This window comes from Cheilinus undulatus, linkage group 9, assembly GCF_018320785.1.
Source record: "Cheilinus undulatus linkage group 9, ASM1832078v1, whole genome shotgun sequence".
NCBI lineage: Eukaryota > Metazoa > Chordata > Actinopteri > Labriformes > Labridae > Cheilinus > Cheilinus undulatus.
Window position 1 is genome coordinate 12,850,052 of NC_054873.1, and position 22,505 is coordinate 12,872,556.

The 22,505-nt window shown below is 39.6% G+C and overlaps 1 protein-coding gene across 1 annotated transcript in view; it reads left to right on the forward strand.

Annotated features, from left to right (window-relative positions):
- The window catches only part of si:dkey-106n21.1 (solute carrier family 23 member 2), a 119,710-nt gene extending 102,227 nt beyond the window's left edge, over nt 1-17,483 (forward strand). The window contains exons 10-12 of the mRNA XM_041796050.1: nt 6,566-6,674; nt 16,736-16,831; nt 16,913-17,483. Coding sequence (XP_041651984.1) covers nt 6,566-6,674; nt 16,736-16,831; nt 16,913-17,094 — 387 coding nt within the window. The 3' untranslated portion in view covers nt 17,095-17,483. The remainder of the gene's footprint in view (nt 1-6,565; nt 6,675-16,735; nt 16,832-16,912) is intronic.
- Nucleotides 17,484-22,505: the final 5,022 nt, after the last annotated feature.

Sequence of the window (22,505 nt, forward strand, 5' to 3'; positions counted from 1 at the left end):
TTAGAAGCATAGCATTGACCGAAATGTCTCGGTTTGCCGAAGCATTAAGATTGCCCTTCACTGGAGATAACGGGCCAAGCTCAAACCCTGAAGAAAACAGCCTCATACCATTAACCCTCCTCAACCGAACTTCACAGGTGGCACAGTGCAGTCAGGCAGGTAACATTCTCCCAGCATCCACCAAACCCAGACTCGTTAATCTGACTGCCTGATAGAGAAGCATGATTTGTTACTTGGGGATGTGAGGCTCACTCACAACTGTTTGGTCGTGGAAACCCATCCCATGAAGCTCCCACCGCACAGTTTTTGTGCCTAGCAGTGTTTTACCCCACTCTGTGATTTAATGTGGTCTTCTGCTTCACGGCCGAGTTGCTGTTGTTCCTTAATGCTTCCACTTTCCACAATATCACTTACAGTTAACTTTGGAATATACAGCAGGGGTGAAATTCCTGACATCTTATTGGAAAGGTGGCACCCATCACAGTACCACACTTGAAGTCACTGAGTGACATACTTTGTATCACAGATGTTTGCAAATGTAGACTGCATGGCTAGGTGCTTGATTTTATTCACCTGTGGCAACGGTTCTGATTAAAACACCTAAGTTCAGTAATTACCAGGTGAGGCCAAATACTTTTGTCCATATTGTGTACCTTCTGGCAATTGTATTAAATTACAAGAAGGCGCTGGTTTAAAGAAAATCTAAGAACCCATTAAGGCTATAGGGGAAATTGCTCCCCCTAGTACCTTAATGTTAAAAATGTGCCTATGGTGGATGTAAAAAGACTAAGAGTTCTTAGGATACTGGTTCCCAACATGAGGTCTGAGCAGTCCTAACCTAAGGTGGGTGCCAAAGAAAGGTTTGCATATTAACTAAAATCAATGTAATATCAATGTAACACATTGACTGGGCAGTTCATAAAACGTTTTTCTGGCCTTGACAATTTTATTGGTATTTTGTCACTGAAAAGAATTAGACTCTCATCTTTAACAGCAATGCATAATTTTTCCATGTTTCTCCTTGGGGACAGGGGCCTCACCATGTTTTAAGAAATAAGTAGAGGGTGCTCCAAGAAAAATGGATGGGAACCACTGCTCTCGGATGCTAACCTGACACGCCGGATGGATTTTTTTCACACATACATCTGGAAAACCACTCATAGACAGCAATTGGGAAAGGATAGAGGCTTTGAAAAAAAAACTCGTAGGGTGTTCGGATTTAGGGTGTACTCACAATAGGCCATCTGTACTGTGCTTGGGCCCATTTTAGCCTAAAGTCTGGTACGTTTGGCCAGTGTGAGTGCAATCAGTCTGTACTTTGGCATGGCACGTTTCACGGCCCCAGCAAGGATGGACGAGGTGGGCCTAGGCATGGCACGGATGCAAATGAAGGAGCACAAGTGCGGGAATGTGATGTAGCGTGAAGTAACAACAAAAGGACCTGCCTCAGAGAGCCCACCAGGCAGCAGCTGCATGCTAGAGACAGCAGAATCCCAGTCCAGTCCACATTTCTGACCAGTTTCTGGCAAAGTCAGGCTTCAATGACTGTGAGAGGATTTTTGGTTTGTAAAATAAAGCTTTCTCCTTTGTTTTAGTCACAAACAGCATCTCACAGGATAGCAAACACCTTTCATCCTCCGTGCACAAAGGAGAGTGCCAAATACGCGGACAAGTGTATGCCAGGGTTAATCACACGTCTGATTTAACCTCTCTTAAAAAAATATAATGCTAAACTATCATCCACTGAAATAACTTACCTCTAATTCTATTTCATGTCACCAAGAAGTGAAAGTGGGATCTTGATTGCTGACATTTGAACGGAGCATCGTTTTTTAATACTGAGGCGTTTTCACCTCCAGCTCTCATCAGGTGGTTAAAATTGCTCTCTTCGTGGTAAATAATACTTTTAACTGAACATTTAATCCTGCTCTGGACACATGAGAGCTTGTTTGGTGCATCAGGCATCCAGGATTACGCTGAGAAAAGGCACCATTCATTGCGCATAAAGGTAAACTTTCTGCTATGAACCGCTTTTTCTCTCTCTCTCCTCACTGGGCTCTGTATAGTTAATGTAGCTTATTCCAAGTCAGGGGAAATAACTCTGATGTCAGATCAGATATCGTATAAAATCTGTAACTATTTTACAGCCTAAAAACACTTATGCATACTGAGTCATCAGTGGTGGATGCTTTGTGTCATGACGTCGGCGCGTGCCGTATCCGTGCCCAGGCCTGGATGTGTTGAGCAGTGTGAGTGTTGGCCACAGGGGGGACAGGGGAGGGGGTCAAATGGGCTTCAGCACGGTTAGAATACAGCACGGTACGGATGGCCAAGTGTGAGTACACCCTAATGTTCTGTCTGTCACATCTTTACAGGCCAATCAGAAACAAGTGACAAAGCACTAACGAGATGCAAACTCCATAAAGAACTGCATAACGCGAACCTGTAGACATATCAGTACATGACTTTGTGGTTTTTGAAAAGAAAACAACACACTGCTGTTCTTTGTTCTTCTTTTAACAAAGAAATGTTGTCAAGTTCTGATAAAACTTATGCTTTAGCAGCATCCACGCTAATGTCTTCCACCATAATTGCACCGGGCTCTTCTCACTGCTTGCATACATCACAACTCCACCACGCCTGAAAGTACTACCCCTCTTTGCTGATTGGTCCTGCTACTTTCTAATCGGGCCCAAACGATTCAGATGGGAGCTTTGTAAGATGGATTCACCAGTGAGAAACACAGAAACAGTCGAATCCATCTGCTTTGCAAGGTTACTCGGATGCCATGTCAGAGTACAAAATTTAGCAGTGCCCTGGCAGGCCTAGTAGATGAATTTAGATAAGTCCCCATGTGAGTGCCACTCCACAGGATAAAAACAGTGAAATGCCCGCTAGGATGCCATTCCAGTGAACAAAATGGGACAGAGTGCCACCATGGATAGTGTTCCAGATGGCAATCAATGGACATAAGGTGATGCAGTGCCCTCCAGGATGCCCCCCTTACAGTGGACAAAACTAAGCTGCCTTTGCAGTGGAAAATGACAAAGTGCCCTCTAGGGTGCCCTACCAGTAGACTAAACAGGATAAAATGCCTCTTAAGCCAGGCGTATGCTGAACAGTTTTCAGATTTCAGACATGAACTTTGAGTTGCATGACTCATTTGAAAGTTGCACTGACTTTCATCTTGATCAAACAGCTGCTCCCATATTTATCATGTGAACATCGCAGTCATGGTTGAAAAACCATTGTATGTCATTCAGGCCAGGGGGCAATGTAAAATAGTCCATTGACATGCAACACAATATCTAACACCGACATGGTGGGGAGCTATTTGGAGATGCATTCCAGCTCTTCTATTCAATTATCTTTGATTCATGAACATTGTCTTTGATGAAAAACGTTAAAACTTCAAAACAACTGTCAGGTTGTTATGTCCTTACAGCAGAAGGTTTAAAAGGCAAGCTCAAAATACATCTGACTTCTCTTTGCAACTGGAAAAAAACATTAAATCAGTAGAATACAGAGTTCCTCTAATTGCCAGACAGGGTACAAACAACTTATCTCTATAAAGTCTTGGAAAAGTTATAAACATGCTTTGAGGGCATTTGTCCATAGTCAAGTGTCTGCTTAACCCTTTATAGTTAGGTTGTTACACAAGTTTTGTCACGTTTGACTGCACCACAGAGATGTTACGTTTATTTTCTTTACACTTTGGGCACAGATGGCAAAAGTAAGTCTTGTGGCTAAGTCACAGAGTGAAGACTCTACATCTCTGTAATAATGGGGCATTGATGTGGCAGAAACAAAGCTTTTTTTTTTTTTTGGCAGTAAAAGAAAAAGCTAGACATATTGCTTAAATGACATCCCAGCAACAGCTTTTACTTCTTTACAAGTTACTCATTATGAAGTTTAAAAGACAGTGATGACCCAGGGTTTTTAATCAGATAATACTAATTCAATCAGGTCACTCTGAGAGGTGGTAATAAAGCAAATGTTCATGTCCTTCTTCTACGAGTTTGAAAACATCATGAGTTTGGTTTTATCAGGAATTAAGGTCAATTTTAAGTCACATACAATATCAAAGGCTTCTTGTAAGTAACAGATAGCCTGATGCCCTGTAGGATTAAAGCAATAAATGACTGTGTTGTCAGCATATCGATGAAAATTTGCATTGGGAACATTATTAGATGCATGATATTAAATTCTTCAAAATATCTGGTATGCCAATATCTATTAAGCCAATGATGATATCAATACCCATATTAAAATGTAGTTCAGACCTAAAATTAAAAAGACATCATTTAAAGTTTTTGGATGAAAAAAATTTACAGATTTTAATCCTTTAAAGACACTTTAACGTGTAAGGCATGATGATAGCAAAAGAATGAGACTTCAGCTGACGTAGGTCTATTGGTCCCGTCAAAAACTCTACCAATGTATTTGTATGTACCTCCAAAATTTACAACTAATAAAGGCAGATTTTTATAGCCAAAATATTGGTTGTAAAAATATCTGCCTATGCCAATATCATGCAGATAATATTGTGCATCCCTAAACATTATGTTGTTAAAATAAAGTGTAAATAACAGCAGCCCAAAGACTGAGCCTTGGTGCAGTCTATTTTTAACTTCAAGATATTCAGAAGTAAAGCCTTCAGCCTGCAAACTGCATTGTTTGATGAGTATTTTCAGACCTACAGATTGTTCTGACAACCAAATGCAGCACAGGCTGTCTTTTAAAATGCCACGGTCCACAGTAAAGAAGGCTTTTAACTAGAGGTGCACTGATTGCAATTTTCTGGGCGATCACCGATCTTTAAAAAGCCTGACCTGCCGATTCCGATTTTGGCCGATACCAATTTTTTTATAACTGACAGCATACACCTTCAATGTTCCAACCTTATTTTATTGAATAACATTGAACAATACCTGATACACAATACAACAATACAAACTTGTTGTTTTAACTGCACATGGGGTAGTTCTCTCAAATATAAATGAAAAGTTTAAAGCATTGCTGTCCAAACTACTAAATTGTATCAGTTCCTTTAGTCTTTCATTTTTCACATTTTAGTAGGTAGAGGCATATGAAACTGATCTTATCCACTGATCTTATTTACAATGATCGGCCGATCGCAGATCTCCTAAAATTAAGGAAATCAGCACCGATACCGATTTTGGCCAATCGATCGGTGCATCCCTACTTTCAACAAATCAATAAGAGCACTACAGTCTTCCCTATTGTCCAAAGACTCAATAAAATCACTGACTACTTTTAAAGGAGCAGGGGTCGTTCTGCATTTTTGGCTAAAACCAGACCAATTATTACATTAAATATTATCCTCTGCTTCTCTAACTGAGGATAACATCCAAACATACCAAAACATTGTTCTAGATATGTATGACATTTCCTCATTTGACCAATCAGTGAAAGCATTTATTGGCAAAAATTGAATAACTGAACAAAACTATATTAAGGAGAAATAGGTGACTGTATTAATATTCACAACCTTTAAAGTGACTGGCCTATTTCAACAGAGGTCCAGCTAATTGGTCCTAGTAGTCTCACAATTCTTAAAACAGGGATCACCTGAGTGTAGCAAATGTGCCATAAGTGGTTGTAGTATGAAGACACCTGGGTCTGGAAGGTCCAGTCACTGGGTAATCAGTGTTCCTGGCTACCGTTACACCATGGAGACAAAATAACACTCCAAGCAACTCAGAGAAAAAGTTATTGAGAAAGTTTAAGTCAGGGGAAGGATACAAAAACATTTGCAAGGCACCAAACATCCCCTTAAGTTCAGTTAAATCCATCATCAAGAAATGAAAGGAATATGGCACATGTGTAAATCTGCCTAGATCAGGTCATCCTCATGAACGTGCAAGAAGGAGACTAGTGAGAGACGCCATCAAGACACCTATGACTACTCTGAGAGAGTTACAAGCTTCAGCAGCTGAGATAAGAGAGACTCTTCATGCAAGAACCCTTGCCTGGATGCTTCACCAGTCAAAGCTTTGTGGGAAAGTTGCAAAGAGAAAGCCACTGCCAAACACTGGTGGACCTCAGGATGGTTCGAACTATAAGAATTCGAAACCCTAAGTATAGCTCAATTATCATCTCCAAGCATCAACACTGCAGAGCTTTGTGCAGTTTGCTCTTGTTTTGTGTCTGAATGTGGGGATGAGCCATCAGCGTCGCCCCTCTCTGCTTCACAGAGCATCTGAAATCTGATTGATTAATGGAAAGCTGTGTTGTAGTCTGTTTTTGTCTTTAAGAATGTTAAAATACTACTAATATCTTTCACTACACTGGATTAATTTTACTACCAAAGTGGCCTGATTATCATCATGTTTCTGTTTGTGGTCCACAGTGAAAGAAGTGGAACAAACCTGCTGAGGACAAAGTGGTTCCTAAACTAAAATATCTTTCTGATTTGGTTGCTGTTAACTGGCCCATTCAGTACTAGTACAGTTGTTGAACCATTATAATTAAACAGATATGAATTCTGGTTTTACTGGATGAGTAGTCATGTTTCAGTCTCTGCTCTTTCCTCTATCTGCAGCATGTGGACCTCAATTCATCCCGTAACCTCCTCATCCTTGGTTTCTCCACCTTTAGCGGTCTTGTTCTACCATCCTGGTTTCACTCAAATCCTGGCATCATAGACACAGGTATGTTTAACTCACATACTCTCATATGAACACACAGTGTGCTGCTTGATCATACTAGTAAAAATCCAAACAATGCAGGGATGGTTTTGCAGTTAGGTCCTGCCCTATGTATGTGGGCTGCCTGGGTTCAAGCCCCACCAATGAACATTGTTCATATACTTTTGGACTATTTGTCCATGTGGTCCTCATGCCAGTGATTTTGAATAAATAAGCCTTTCAGTGGTGCTCCCATAAAGCCAATCATGGTACTTTCATGTGTTACCAGTTATCCTACTTACCTGTGGAATGTTCCAGATGTTTTTGAGCACTCCATAACTTTACGATTCTTTTTTTTTCTATCCCGGCTTTTTTTGGAATGTGCTGCAGACATCAAGTCTAGAATGTAAATGTATTGTTATCTGTTTTGAGGTTAATCGGTTTGAAATTAAATATCTGGTCCCAGGTTTATCACTGGGGTATTCAGCATGTGAAGTATTTCTACGTGAACATCTATGAAAGTGTAGCCATGATGTCAATAATCCATGGCTTCAAAGAGACAGTCATATATTTCATGCTAGTTATGACATTTACTGTACTTGGAGTTCAACAAGGCAGTGATGAAATTACTAAACAGCTGTCCAGCAGCAGCATATCCAGCTCAACATTAGATAGATTTTCAAAGCTCTTGCCAACGTGTCAAAGCCTAATTAATAAATATATACTTTAGTCTTCCATTTGCCATTCACATTCTCTTTTTCTCCGAGTTTCATTGTCACTGATTGCTGTCATCCCTTCGTCTCAGCCAGTGTATCGACCAGAACCAAATGACTAGTCAGTGAACTTGTGTCATAGAGTCATACGCACTTTTCACAAGAGACCCACAGCCTGAATGCTTAAATAGTAATGCTGTAGTAACAGGAATGATGCCATTCTCCCTGTTAAAAGTAATGGGACTATTAGATCACCTTAAGAAGTGATATTTTAAGGTAAAAAAAAAAAAAAAAAAATTTAAAATTCAGATTTTGTCAGAACACACTGTTAGTAAACTTGTCTCTTACAGGTTGTACATGAGCTCATCCATCCATCCATCCATTTTCTGTACCGCTTTTCCCATTTGAGGTCGTGGGGGGGGCGGAGCCTATCCCAGCTGTCTTTGGGTGAGAGGCGGGGTACACCCTGGACTGGTCGCCAGTCAATCGCAGGGCTGAGTTACCAATTAAACTAATGAGCATGTTTTTGGAAGCGGGAGTACCCGCCAAGCACGGGGAGAACATGCAAACTCCACATAGAAAGGCCCTGACCAGCAAGCAAACCAGGGACCTTCTTGCTGTGAGGCAACAGCACTGTGCGGCCGTGCAGCCCCACGAGGTCATGTATACAAAAATAAAGGTTTAGTTTGGTGCTAAAATGAACAAAAAAAACAACATTTGTAAGACAATCCAAAACGGCCAGTCAAACTGGATTTACGTATTCTGATGTTTATCAGAATATCTGTGTGTCACTTTTCATCTTTAAGGTATTAAATAAGATCAGACATGCCAATATTTTTGACTAGTTTAGTTTGGCTCTTGAATTTCCCTCTGGATTAATAAAGTACCTACCTACCCACCCACCTACCCATACATACATACATACATACATACATACATACATACATACATACATCTGTCCGTCCATCTGTCCGTCCATCTAGGTAAAGGTTGAAATGTTTTAATAGTGAAAATCCAGAACTACCCTATTGGTGAATAGTCCTCAGTGGAAACAGGCCTTTATTTTTTGACCATCTAAACTGTTCACATAAAGTATAGTGATAAAAAGTGCTCTGTATGTTGAAGGACCATCCTTGAGCTGTTAAGATTATACACAGTACAACTAGAAACGTAATATTGAAAAATAAAGTTTCAAATACAAATATATATTTGCAATGTGTGTAAAAGATATTAGCTTACCTCGTTCCTGATTCATATAGATACTCACTAAAGTTCTGTCACAATTTTGAAAAAACAATTACCTTGTGTTAGAATACTTTCACAGGTGTATTTTTAACCCCTGGTGTACAACACAGAAGAGAATCAGATTTAACCAAACAGCTTCTTCTTAGAATGTTATAATTTCATTTAGCATACTTTGATCCAATGCGACGCACATCTGACAGGTAGACAGGTATTCCAGGAGTTAAGGACCTTGCCTAAGGACCCAAGCTGGATATTGATCATGCACTGATTTGGGATTTGAACCATCAGTCTCCCATGCCAAAGTGAGCAATTTTACCCACTAAGCTATTAATTTCTTGAGGAAAAATCCTATTAAATTTGATCATAAGCCATAATGTCAGTGCATGGTGGTGGTGGCGTGGTTACTCTGCACTGAAGTTGTGGAATTTCATATTTTTTCAACAGATTATTTTCCCATGCCCCTGGAAATATGCAAAGACATCCAGAGCCTAGCCTGGGTTGTGTCAATCCTCCTCCCAGTCCATGATGCTCTCAAGCAGCTTACCAGCCACATCCACGCCCTACTTTAGCCTCAAAGTACTGCACATGCAAACAAAAACAACACTATCTGTCATAATTTAAACTCTACTACACCCCATTATAGGTAAAAATGATCTGTGTGAATGTATTGTTGGTAGTTGGAAACCACCAAGAGAAGAAACACAGTTTACAGTGTTCCCTGTTCTGAAAGAAGAGCTCTGTGGCTTTGAGACAGTAAAGGGATGAAGGTGGGACCAGTGTGGTGTTCCTACTGACATTTAGTTCGTATTTAAAAATCGCTTTTTGCTCTTTCTGTCCCCAAAACATTGCCGCAGACAACATGGCGTTTCGTTATGTCAGCCTCTGTGAGCGCGACCCACGGTAATGTAAATTTAAAAAGCTTTTTTCTAATTTTGTGAAAAGAAAACAAAAGTTTTAAGGGGATGATTGCACACTTATTTTAACATACTTCACATAAATATATAAACATTATATCCCATTTACACCGTTTCTGTTTGGCGAAATGCTGCCAACTTCTACACACTGCACCTTTAAATCTTTAAATACCCGAAGAATTGCTCTTAACAGTACAAGACTCCACTGCACTGTCAGCATGTGACATAAAACACTCTTCTCTACAATAAGGAATGTAATAATCCCCAACAAGTCAGTAATAAAACATTGCTAACATGCAGTGCGTGATTTTTCATTACACAAGGATTTGTTTTTGCAACCCTGTTACATAAAAGACTAGAATGCTGCAATGATGTTATCTATGGTGCTGATTCAATAAGAAGTTGTAAATATGGCACACTCCATGCTGAAAAGCCAATTCTTAAAAGCCAACTTTCATGTTTTGAGTTAACATCAAAATGCAGAAGAAAGTCTCTTAGAGGAAAAAAGGGTGTTTCACTTCCAATATGGAGCTGGTAAAGAAAGCTGTTCCCAAATCCCGCTGACCCAGGTGCCAACATTAGGCAACTTTTAGTCTTTCAACTGGATCTTAAAGATTAAAAAGGATCCTTTTTAGTCTTCTTATCTCCCCTGGAACCTTAATTAGTTTGTATTCATTTGTTTCTCCCCAAATTACAGAAATGCCAGCACTTCTTTAGATAAAGCAGTCCCACCATGTGATGAGTTGGGTGTAGAAAGCCCTTTAACCTGTAGGGGGCACTGGTGGCGCTTTTCCACTGTTGGGTTTGATGCCTTGCACATTGACACAGCTTTTTGCTGGTCATAACTTTGGGTTTTGGTGTAAGGGTGTCATATTTACTTAAGTGAAACAGTGTGGGGGTGTTAGTCCCTGTGTGAGTGTGACTCCGAGGGTCTTGATTACATATGATCGTAAGAAAACTACAGTTCCAGCTCCAGATGTGCAGACTGTTTCAGGTAAAAAGCACCATGTACATGTGAGAATACAGATGCTTAGAGACGTGACTCATTGTTTGAGGAGGCTAACAGCTAACTGGCTTTAATGTTTTAAACCCATTAGCATGAGTTGTTATAAGTTCTGTTGACCGTTTGTGAACCTAATGTGTTACAAAGCAGCTCTCTGAGAAATCAAGGGTAAACATGGGTCAGAGAGGGCAAAATTCTCACACATCGCTGCAGGGTTTAATCCTGGTTTAATCCGGGTTTAGTGGCAACCCTGGGTTGGTGGTTGTGTGTTCTGTAGTTCACACAAATGGCAGTAGTTGTGCTAGAAAAGCTGGTGGATTATGTGTTTGTCGCCTCATTAGCAACACAACTGGTTGGTCGGGTAAGCAGAGGAAACTTGGAACACATACTGTCAAGATTAAACTATTGGACCTGCCTATTTAACTGCTGTAATTATTATTTTTCTTATATGTTGCACTTTCTCATTGGCACATTGGCACTTAATGCTATTTATAGGTATATTTTAATGATAGTGTTTGGCATGATACTATAAGTATTCTTTTTTAATCTTTATGCAACCCTGGGGGGAAATTTGGACATCCCAGCTGCTTTTATTTAGAAGAATGAAGGCATAAAGAAAAAAGAAAACAAATAGAGTTAAGAAAAATGTAGAATATGCAAGTTAAAAACATCATACAGATGCACAAAAACAATGCAAATAGGGTTGGGAAATGCAAAGAAATTAGCACGCGATTCATGAACATAATATCAAAATACAAAAATTCTCCAACAATTTATCATATTAAAGCAATTATACAATGGTACATCTTCCATCTGATTACATGACAAAGGATAAGTGTAAAGATGAATTAATTAATGTATTTCCATTGGGTTTTTCCCCTCATATCATGCCTCATCTTTAACTAGTTCTTACTACTGTCCAACATTACGTTGTTGTCTACTTCTTCATTACCCTGTTGTCAACATCTTTGACCATCTACCATACTATTTGATGTATTTTAGCAGTGGGCGCCATATACAGAGGTTATGGTCTTTAAACCACAGGTGTCAAACTCAAGGCCCATGCACCAAACCTGGCCCGCCAGTAGGCTCTATAAACTGTGTATGAGGTATGGCTATTAAATAATGAGACTGCACTTATAAGGGTAAAACCACATGGTTCACAGTCACAGTGAGTGTTATATATTAAAGGCTGGGTATTCACGCACAACTGCTTTAAGTTTCCAATAAGTGACATCTTTAGTTCACTGCTTGCCATAACCAATCCAGCTGGTACAATCCAATCCAATCCACAATACACTGAATATTGTTGGGACCAATCGGCGTTGTTTAAGGAGAATGAGGTGGTAGCTATAGCCAGGTTAAGTTGTACTGTAAGCTGTTTGCAATGGCTACTGCTATTGCGGAGATTAGCTTGGATGTAGCTACTGTATAGCGGTAGTTTTTTCAGAACTGGACCACGTTTCTGTATGAAAGCTTATCACTGCTTTGGCGTGAGTTTGTGATAGTCGGAGGGGATGAGGTTTGTTGTGCTGTAAATGGTTGTATACAAGGGCTGCTAGGGGAGTGATTATCTCGAACTTAGCCACAGCAACAGTTTTGTCAGATCTGGACAACGTATAAAACCAGAGCAAAGAAACCTGAAAATTTTTCATGACAGAAAAGATGTTTTTGCTCTCCTCCCAGTCTACTTAAGCATCAGTTTGCAATCACTACAGGTGGGGTTTGCCTGTGTATCCAATGGCTGCTGCCGCCGTAGCTATTAACTCGGATGTAGCTGTAGGAAAGCAGTGGTTTAATCAGAACTAGACCACATTTCTTTTTTAAAACACACTGAAAGCTTATCTTGGCATTGATAGCCTGTCAGCTCGGGAGAAGTGTGTGTGTACTACCTCATTTTGTCTTGTCTGATTGGCCCATCAACGTTCATCCAATCATCTTTCAAGACTTTTTTGGAAAGTCCTGCCCTTCTCAAACACTTTCTATGGGAGCTTTTCCAGATAAATGTGAAATATATCCATGCAATGGAGATATGAAACAATCTATCCTGCAGGTCAGGTTTTATGCATTCATAAACCTCAAAATAATTCCAACCAATTAGAGCAATGGTTCTCAACCTTTTCCCTTGGAGCTTCTCGCTACTTCTAAGACCCACAAAAAAGGCACATTGCTGTCAAAAATTCAACAATTTTCATTTTTTAATAGAAATCCCTGAGAAAAATAGTTCTACACATGCTTTTCTTACAAAAATACTTTTGTATACATTTTGTGTAAATGTTTTATCATGATTTTAGTCAATATTAAGGCTGAATAATTTTGAAAAGAAAATATCTAATTGTAATATTTTTTTATTTCATTGTTACTATTTTTTAAACATTTTGCAAATTTGATTTTAATTGTTTTAAAGAGAATTTTTATGTTTCTTCAATATGATTCAGAAAAACACATAAAAAGGGGAACATATCCTTTTTTATAAACTATGTGATGAATGTTTGCATGATGTGTAGAGCAAAGCATCTCTGCTGCAGAGAAACTGTATTAAATTGGTATTTTGACACATTTCAGGTTATAGAGATATTACACCTTCTGCAGTTTGAAAATATAACATTAACTGTTCAACTTTAGTTATGAGTGCAAACTTAATTTTGACAGCCTTAGAGCAGACAAAGCCTTGAAAGCCCCGTGAGACCCCCCCGCCCCGGGTTCCTGCACCCCGGGTTGTGAACCAGAGAATAAGAGTATTTTCATTGCAAATCACACATTTAGGACTGCTTGCAAGAGCTCCATGTAAACACACACCAAACTTAACTGGCTCCAGTTTTTTGACAGTTTTATTGCATTAGTCAGGACGATTTATTGCTGCTTACATTTCCCCTGTTCCTTTTAACACAGTACTTAAAAAGAAATTAAGGATGAAATAAGTGGTTATGCAACACTGCATACTGGATACAGAATGGTACTAAACACCTAAAATAATGGGGAAAACTACTAATGTCAGGCAATCCATCATTTTGGCAAACATAAAAACACAGAAGGATCAATCAAATTTGACAAACTGAGCCATAAAACATTGATCCAACAAATTGAATTAGACTATTTGAAGCTTTTACAAGTAAAAGTCTGATCAATTCAAGATCTTACAACCAGTGAGCGATAAATCACAGCCAATCAGCTGATGATTCTCTCCGTTTGAAGACACATTGATTGACTGCGAAGCGCTGCCATCTTCTGCAAAGCGCTATCAAAAGAGCAATCTCCAAGATTAAACAGCTCTTCTCTGCAGACATAAGACCTTGATCCCATGAGTCATGTGATGCAAGTGTCTCCCAGGAAAGTGCTAATCAAGTGCAACACTGGGCATGAGGGCTTGTCTGGTTCTCGCAGGTCTAGGCTGCTTACCTCCCAATCCTCTTGGCTAGCCCCCATGTCACTGGCTGTAATCTGATAAAGCACACTTGCCCCTGAGTTTTTCTCCACTGATAGCTCAACACAAGAGGAGGCCTGTCAGAGCAGAGTGTAAACAAACTGCTGCTCATCCAGACTTCTTAGATGTACGGGCTGTGGGATTTAAAATCCACTCGGCGGGTGCCTTGAACTTTTGACTGCTGGCTCACTGGGCAGGAAATGTGTCTAAGTTTGTGTGTAAGTGTGTGCATGTTGGATTGACTCTTTGAACAAGATTGTGTTCTGAGTCAAACTACGTCAGCGCTGTTTGCAGTTCTTGGTTCAATTGCATTACAATTACTTTAGGAAATTTGCTGCCGGAGGGCCATTATAAAAGCAAGGGCATGCAGGCATCCACAAATTGAATGGAGCTCTGTGTTCGCCCATGTGCTGGTGCTAGCACATGCCACATAAAAGGCCAGATCTTACTCAGGAAATCACTGTGCCATGGTGGTCAAGTGATTACAGCTCGTCAGCCGCTGAGCAACTTTCATCAGCCCAAATATCCCTCTGCCCGTCTGGCTCTTCGAGAACCTGCAGACTTCACAGGACTCTACTGAGACTGATTCTACTGGCTTAATGCTCCACATTTTACGACTGCTGAACTCTGCTTGGCCTGCCATGTGGCCTTTATGGGAGCTTAAAGGAAGAATGTGCAATGAGGATGATAGACTTGTCTAAAACTGGACAGTCTGTGTATGCTATGTTGCTCTTAGCCAGATAGAGGAATTCAACACTAAAGAGGTGGATCAGCACTTTTGGAGTAAGATTAAAGATACACAGCTGGTTTCCATGTCTTCACTTGACACAGAACAGAACAGTGATTGGACAGTGATTGATCAAATTGCTGCAGCAGTTCAACTCCAGTTTTTCTTGTTGCACAATCAATGGAGAAGCACCACCAGATATCTTCAGCTCTTCACATCTCTTCTCACTAGTTTTAGGATTTGAAAATCTAGTCATGCTTCTGTGTCTGACAGGATGATCAGATATATTTGACTGATGTTATTGACCTCATCTAACCGCTGGTCCAGACTGAGTAAACCTACACTTTAAAGGATGGAGATGATATCTCAAAGTAACAGTTTTAGAATCAATGTGGTTGAGTTTAGAAAACATATTTTAGTGAATCCAGCTAAACGATTGTGTAACTTCTGACATTTTCAAAAATGTGTATATCAGCTTAATAGTTTCTTCATGAATATGTCATCTTAACAAGTATTTGGATACGTGCGTTTATGCACCTGTTTATGGACATTTGGAGGGAAATAAAACCAAGTGTAAGGCTCAGAGGCATTTAACACTCGATAAGACTAAAGCTAGACAGCTTGCATGACTTCCATCAAACAGATGGGTGGGAACAGGACTGGTTGTTATGCTGTCCCACAAGATTTACTGACAGGCAGTTCTTGTTTTTAGTTATCCTTTGAGGGAACTTTGTCCTCCTTTTATGATTGCATTTCTTATAAACCCATATTTTATTCACAATTGAACGTATACAACATTTCAGATGTTGAAACTGAGACATTTCACCATTTGATTGCAGCAACACATCTTTAAAATGTAGGGGTGGAAAAACACAAGGCTGGAAAAGTAAGAGGTACTTATAAAAAAACAGCAGGAGGAACATTTTGCAACTAAGTAGGTCAACTTGCAACAGGTCAACATGACTGGGTATAGAAGAAGCATTTTAGAGATGCAGAGTCTCTCAGAAGTAAAGATGGTCAGAGGTTCACCAGTCTGCCAAAACCGGGTCTTAAAATGGTGGAACAATTTCAGAAAAATGTACCTTGATGTAAAAAGTGAATAAATTCAGTGATTTTGAATATTCCACCATCTACAGGACATAATAACATCAAAAGATTCAGAGAATCTAGGGAAATCTCTGTGCATGAGGGATAAGTCCGTCCAAGACCGTCTTGTCTGGGCCGGTGCTCAAAGGACTGAGGTGAAATGGAAAACTGTTCTGTGGTCAGATGAATCGAAATTAGAAATGCTTTTGGAAACCACCATCTGGAAAGACACTATCAATGCTGAAAATTATATAGAGGTTTTAGGGCAACACCTGCTCCCACCTAAACAATGTTTCTTTCAAGGAAGCCCTTGCATTTTGCGGCAAGACAGTGCTAAACCACATACCACACCCGTCACAACAGCATGGCTTCACAGAAGAAGAGTCTGGGTGATGAACTGACCTGCCTGGAGTCCAGGCCTTTAAACAATGGAAAACATATGGTGCATCATTAAATGGAAGACCCAGCGAAGAAGACCCAGGACTACTGAGCAGATAGAGTCCTACATCAGAAAAGAATGGGACAACATTCTTCTCCAAAAGCTCCAGATGCTGATAAAAGAAGAGGGGATGCTCCACACTGATAAACATGGCCCTGTCCCCACCTTTCAAATTCAAAATGAGCTACTATTTTCATAATAGGGTGAAATGTCTCAATATCAACATCTTATATGTTGTTTATGTGCTATTATGAAAAAAAATAACTTTAGGAGATTTGACAGTCATTGCATTTGGTTTTATCCACATTTACAGCACTGTGGCTTTTGAGAATCGGGGTTGTACTTAGCTTTGTAGTGCACTATGTCACCTTACAGGTGGCAGCATAACCTAATAATTTTTCTATTGCCTGTGCTATCTATTTCAATTAAAATGTTAGATACTGATTGGCTGCTTATCAATCTGGACATCCAAAATATTTGTTTCAAAGACTGTAAAGAAAAAATAATGAACATTTCCTCATTCTTTCTCTGAAGGAATCAAAGAGCTGGACCAAGTGATCGTAGTGCTCTTTACCACCCACATGTTCATCGGAGGATTCTTTGGCTTTATCTTGGACAACACCATCCCCGGTTCGTCAAAACGCTCTTATTCAATAAAACAAACATGCCATACTTTTACTATCAGCTAACTTTGTCTTATTTCTCATCCAGGAACTGAAAAAGAAAGAGGAATAAAGAGCTGGCAGGAAAAGGTGCAAGGCGGAAGCAAAAACATGTGTGACAGGTCCTGCTATGATATCCCTTTCTGCAGCGGCCTTTTGAAGCGGTTTAGATGTTTCCAGTACTTGCCCTTCCTTCCTTCTTATAAATCAGACCAGGGGATACCCAAGTAATAATATGCCGATTTGGTGAAAGAGTTGATGCCAGACTGTGGTTGATGAGCACTGAAATACAGAAAGCAAAGAGGAAAATGAATCACAAACTTTTTTCAGTGCTTATTTATGACTTGTTAACACAAGGGTGGATGGGTCAAGTCCGCTGTGAGCCAATATGTGACACTTTCCTCCCATAGCCAAAATAAAAAGCTTTATTGATTGGGTTATACTAAAACTTTAGCCTTAAACATAAAATTTCCCTTAATCTTCTAATCCTCATACAAATATTACCAGTACTGTTGGAATAGCCTGTATTTCGGGGTAAACCAGCTGCATTGTTAACCTTCCAGTCTGTACTTAAAACCACAAACAAGAGTGTAGTTTATCTGCAGACATGAGGGCACTGATGTCGCACCAGCTGGCATGAGTAACACACTAATCTGTGGGATTAAGGAATTTAATAATCCATGGTGAATGAGGTTCTCTTAAAATGCAGTAAATAAAATTAACTTTGTATCTTCTTGTTCTATTTTAAGTAGAGCGACATACTTGTATAAAATGAAAGTCTGATTTTTGTAACATTTTTGAAACAATGCTGAGCAGCTATGTATTTTTAAAGTTGGTGTTAATAAAACGCTCAATCTTAATAATTTCCTGGTTAATAAACAAACTGTATGTGGTGACTGCCTGATCATTCAAGAGCAGCAAGATACTCAAGATTCAGTCTTCTCCAATAGGGATGCTTTCACACCTGGATCATTTGGAGCTCCAAAACCAGGGGAAACCCCCTCTTTGGTCTGGTTCATTTGGATATATTTCAATACAATTGCTCTCCAATGTAAAACAAAGCAAGCAGGCAAAGCAGCAGAGCAGAGGAGGTGCTATGGGTGTGCTTCACAGCAAACCCTGGAGCAGTGAGAACATGTTTGACCAAGCAAGCAGAACAAATAAATGATTGACAGCATCAAAATAGACGGTAATGTTTCTTGTCTTCTCCATCGAATTCAAGATTAACAGAGCAACAAAGGACTGGTTCAACAGATGGTTTAGTTTTGAGCGTTTTGCCCAAGAGCGTGTGCCCCCCCCCCCCCCCAGTCAGACAACCTCTATTTTAGACAGTCTAACATCTTTTCATGGTGCTGTTTGGGGTTTCTCTGCCAACACTGCTAAGGTGTTGTAGTTAAAAGAGTAACCATGTTAATTGGTAACCTTGCAAAGCAGATGGATACACCCATTTCCATGTTTCTCACAAGCAAACCATCTTGCAAAAATCCTGTTTGAACTGTTTGGGCTCAGTCAGAAAGTCATAGGACCGATCAGCGGTGAGGGGCAGTACTTTCAGGCACGGTAGAGTCGTGACGTAAGCAAGCAGCAAGAAGAGGTCTGTGAAATTATGGCGGAAGACATTAGTGGGGATCAGTCAGTTTTATCAGAACTTGATGATATTTCTTCGGTAAAAATAAGAACAAAGAAAAGCAAAAACGACAAAAGTCGTGTACTGACATGTCTACAGTCGCCATGGTTTGCGTTATACAGTTCTCTATGGAGTTTACTCCTCACTAAGGGCGCAGCTCCGTAGCGGTAGCATGTTTTGTTGCTCTGATTGGCCCATAAAGATCTGACAGACAGAACATTCATCCAATCACCCTCCGAGCTTTTTTCAAAGGCTCTGCCCTTTCCCAAACGCTGTCTATGAGTGGTTTTCCAGATGGATGTGTGAAACAAATCCATCTTGCATGTCAGGTTAGTTAATTGGCGACTTTGGATCACATGTCTGTAATCACAATAACAGATTCTAAAACAGCAAATACTCACAAATTCTCCTGAGTTTTTGTGTTCATTATAAAATTAAAATTAAGGGTGTTTCATAGCAAGCCTGTTTAATTAGGTTATAGTGAACTTGAGTCCATTTGTAAATTATTGTGGTCTGTTTGCCTTCATGTGAAAGCTAGTTTGGACCAAACATTGTCAATGGTAATGCTTCAAAATGTGGTTCTTAGTCTGCTTTAAGTCAAAAATTGCTCTCTGATTGGTCAGAACCTTGTGGTTCATGATACACCTATACTAGCATACATTATTTGAGTCATAAATAAATTTTGAATAAGTATATAAATGTAATGCACTCCCCTCCAAATATTGGAACAGTGAGGCCAATTCCTTTGTTTTTGCTGTAGACTGAAAACACAAACAAGAGATCAACATTTCAGCTTTTATTTCCAGGTATTTACATCTGGATCTGATCCACAATTTAGAAGAGAGCACCTTTTGTTTGAACCCACCCATTTTTCATGTGAGCCAGAATTTTGGAACATGTGACTGACAGGTTTGTCTTGTTTCCCAGGTGTGTCCCATGACACTAATTATTCAAACGATAAATAATTCTGAATACTGAGTTTTAGATTTGGGTTTTGTCTTTGGAGACTGTGTTTATAGTCGGAGGTGTAACCAACATGAATACTAGAGTTCTGTCTATTGGATAATCAGAGCCACTGGAAAATCCTGAAGAAGAAAGGAACCACTGGTGCACTCAGTAGCAGACGTGGAACTGGTAGACCAAAGAAAATAGCAGCAGTAAATAAAGACCCTGAAACACTTGTTAGTGACATCAGCAACAACCTACAGAGGGCAGGAGACGTCATGAACAAAAGAGCAGGCTAAAACCAGAAGACACAAACCACTCATTAGCAAGAAGAACATGAAGGCCAGGCTGGAATTTGCCAAAATTAGAGTGACAATCCTCAAGCATTCTGAGAACAAAGTTTTATGGACTAATGAGACAAAAATGAACCTTTACCAAAGTGATGTAAAGGGTAAAGTTTGGAGAAAGAAAAGATCTGTTCATGATCCCAAACATACAAGCTCATCTGTGAAACACAGTGGAGGTAATGTCATGGCTTGGGCCTGCATGGCTTCTTCCGGGATGGGCTCATTAATCTTCATTGATGACAAACACATGATGGTAGCAGAAATAAACTCAGAAGTCTACAGAAACATTTTGTCTGCCAATTTCAAGAAAGATGCAACCAAACTGATTGGAAGATCCTTCATCATGCAGCAAGATAATGACCCAAAACACACTGGCAAAACAACAAAGGAGTTCAGCAAAGGCAAGAAGTGGAAGAGGAGACTGAAGGGAGTGACCCCCTACAACGAACACCAACTGAAAGAGGCTGCGGTGAAAGCCTGGAAAAGCATACAAACGAAGAATGCAAAAGTTTGGTGATGTCAGAGGATCACAGACTTGATGCGGTTATTATACGTTTTATTCACTTTTAAGTCTAACTGTTCCAATACTTAAGCTCACCTAAAAATTTGTTGTTTCATTACAAATTATGCCATCGTTTAAGTTGTGGATCAGATCCAGATGTGAATACCTGGAAATAAAAGCTGAAATGTTGATCTCCTGTCTCATATATTGTTTGATGTCAAACCCCAATGTTTTCAATCTACAGCAAAAACAAAGGAATTGTCCTCACTGTCCCAATATTTGGAGGGGACTGTAAATGTGTGAGGAGCTATATAAATACAATATAAATCCAGGTTAAGTCTGTGCGTTCGACACGATTGATGCCCATTACATTTGTAATATTTTTCAGTTTGGTGGTCAGCTTCACACCAGCGCAAACAAACCAGATTAACTCGAGTTTGATTCAATCAAACCAGTCATGTCAGGTGTAAAAGCCCGCTAAGTTTCATTTTTCCCCTGCTAAAGATCGTAAAGCTGCTACTGACAATATCATATCCCTGATGGCAAGGATCACAATAAAAGCACTTGAATAAATTCAAAATTATGGACTTTTATTTTGAAGGACTTGTAAGAAATAGTGTGTTTATCATTAATTTAACTTGGCTTTAGCAAAGATACCATCAAGTCCATGTGCAGAGCCACGGTGTTTATAGTAGGGATGTGCGTGGTTAAACAGTCAAATTCGTTTATCAGATTGGCTGGCACAAGATTTACAAGTCAGTTAGACCGATTACCTATATTTTATATGAACACAGGCTTGAAATTCTGGTTTCAAATGTGCTCTAAAACTGTAATGAACCTCCCACCACTAGAAGCCACTGTAGCTCCAGTGAAGGGCCGCTGTCTTCCTGTCTGAGCTCTCCCCGGCACTTCATCAGATGTAAATATGAGTAGCTTAGCAGTTAGCGTTCAGTAGGAACAGCGTGGTATGACCGTTTTTTAAGTAATAAATGGAAATAGAGTGGTGTTTAGGCTGTCGAGGGTTGAACTCGCGTACGTACGAAGCCAAAGTGAAAAGGCCACATATCAAAGCACGATATTAATCTGCAAAGAGGGACGACAGCTGGTGGAGCTAGCTGCTAATGTCAGCATGGCTAACACAGTGACCTTGTGATGAATTTGACTGTTTTCTAAGCACTCTTTAGTCAGTTAAACACAATTTTAATGATGCTTAGGAACATCCGTAGTTCATTGCCTCTTCTCTGACCTCGTCAAATGCCACAGCTTGCTTTTTTCACTCATGGCAGATTTGTGTCAATCATGTTTTAAGCCACCTGTCTGGGGCTTTAACACATAATGGCTAGTGTAACAAGTTCACTTGGTGCTTGATATTTACAATTTTGCAGTGTGAACACCAAAGATCCACTCATCTCAGCTGGAGCAAATTAAACGAGCTATAGGTGTGAAAGCAACCCAAGATACTACCTTTTTTTGTTTTTTTTTTTTACTCTGTGTAAACATTTAACTCATGTTCCCCTCTCCTCACATATACAGTAGAAGTCATTTGATGTAATGAACTGATGCACTTTTCCATTAAAAAATGTCATGGAGCTGTACTGTAGGTGCTGATCATGTGGTATGTATGTGTTGAAACACCCGCGATTTCAGTAGGATCATTACTAACCCACCAATAAAAGTACCTCACAGAAACACATCATTAATGGAAAGCTTCTTTTTATTATAATTAACTATATATGGAGTTATTAAGGTCATCGCTCTACATGTTTATATGTTGTGTTTTGTAAATGTAAAGAAGCACATTTTGATGAAACATGACACTGTTGTTGGTATATATGTATGTAATTTTACTAATTTTGTAACATGATATTTAAGTGTATCTTAACTGTGATAATAAAAGGCTATTGTTAAAGACATTTTGAATTTAATAAATACTTTTAATATCATGCCTTTTTTTGGATATTCCATCCTGGCGTTATAGATTTGATTTGCCGAGGAAAAGTCTCTAATGAAGGATGTTCTTATGGTCATTTTGAATGACACCATGATTTTGCTGCCAGAAGTCTTGAAGGTGCAGTAACTGAATTTTTATCGTGCAAGTGCTAAAATGACGCTATAAAAGCCTTGACAGTAAAGTTAGAGGTCTGACTTCTTTAGCTCCATAAACTTTACTTCCAACTCAGCGCCCAGTCAAAACTAATGGTGTCCATTAGTGCAAGTACCC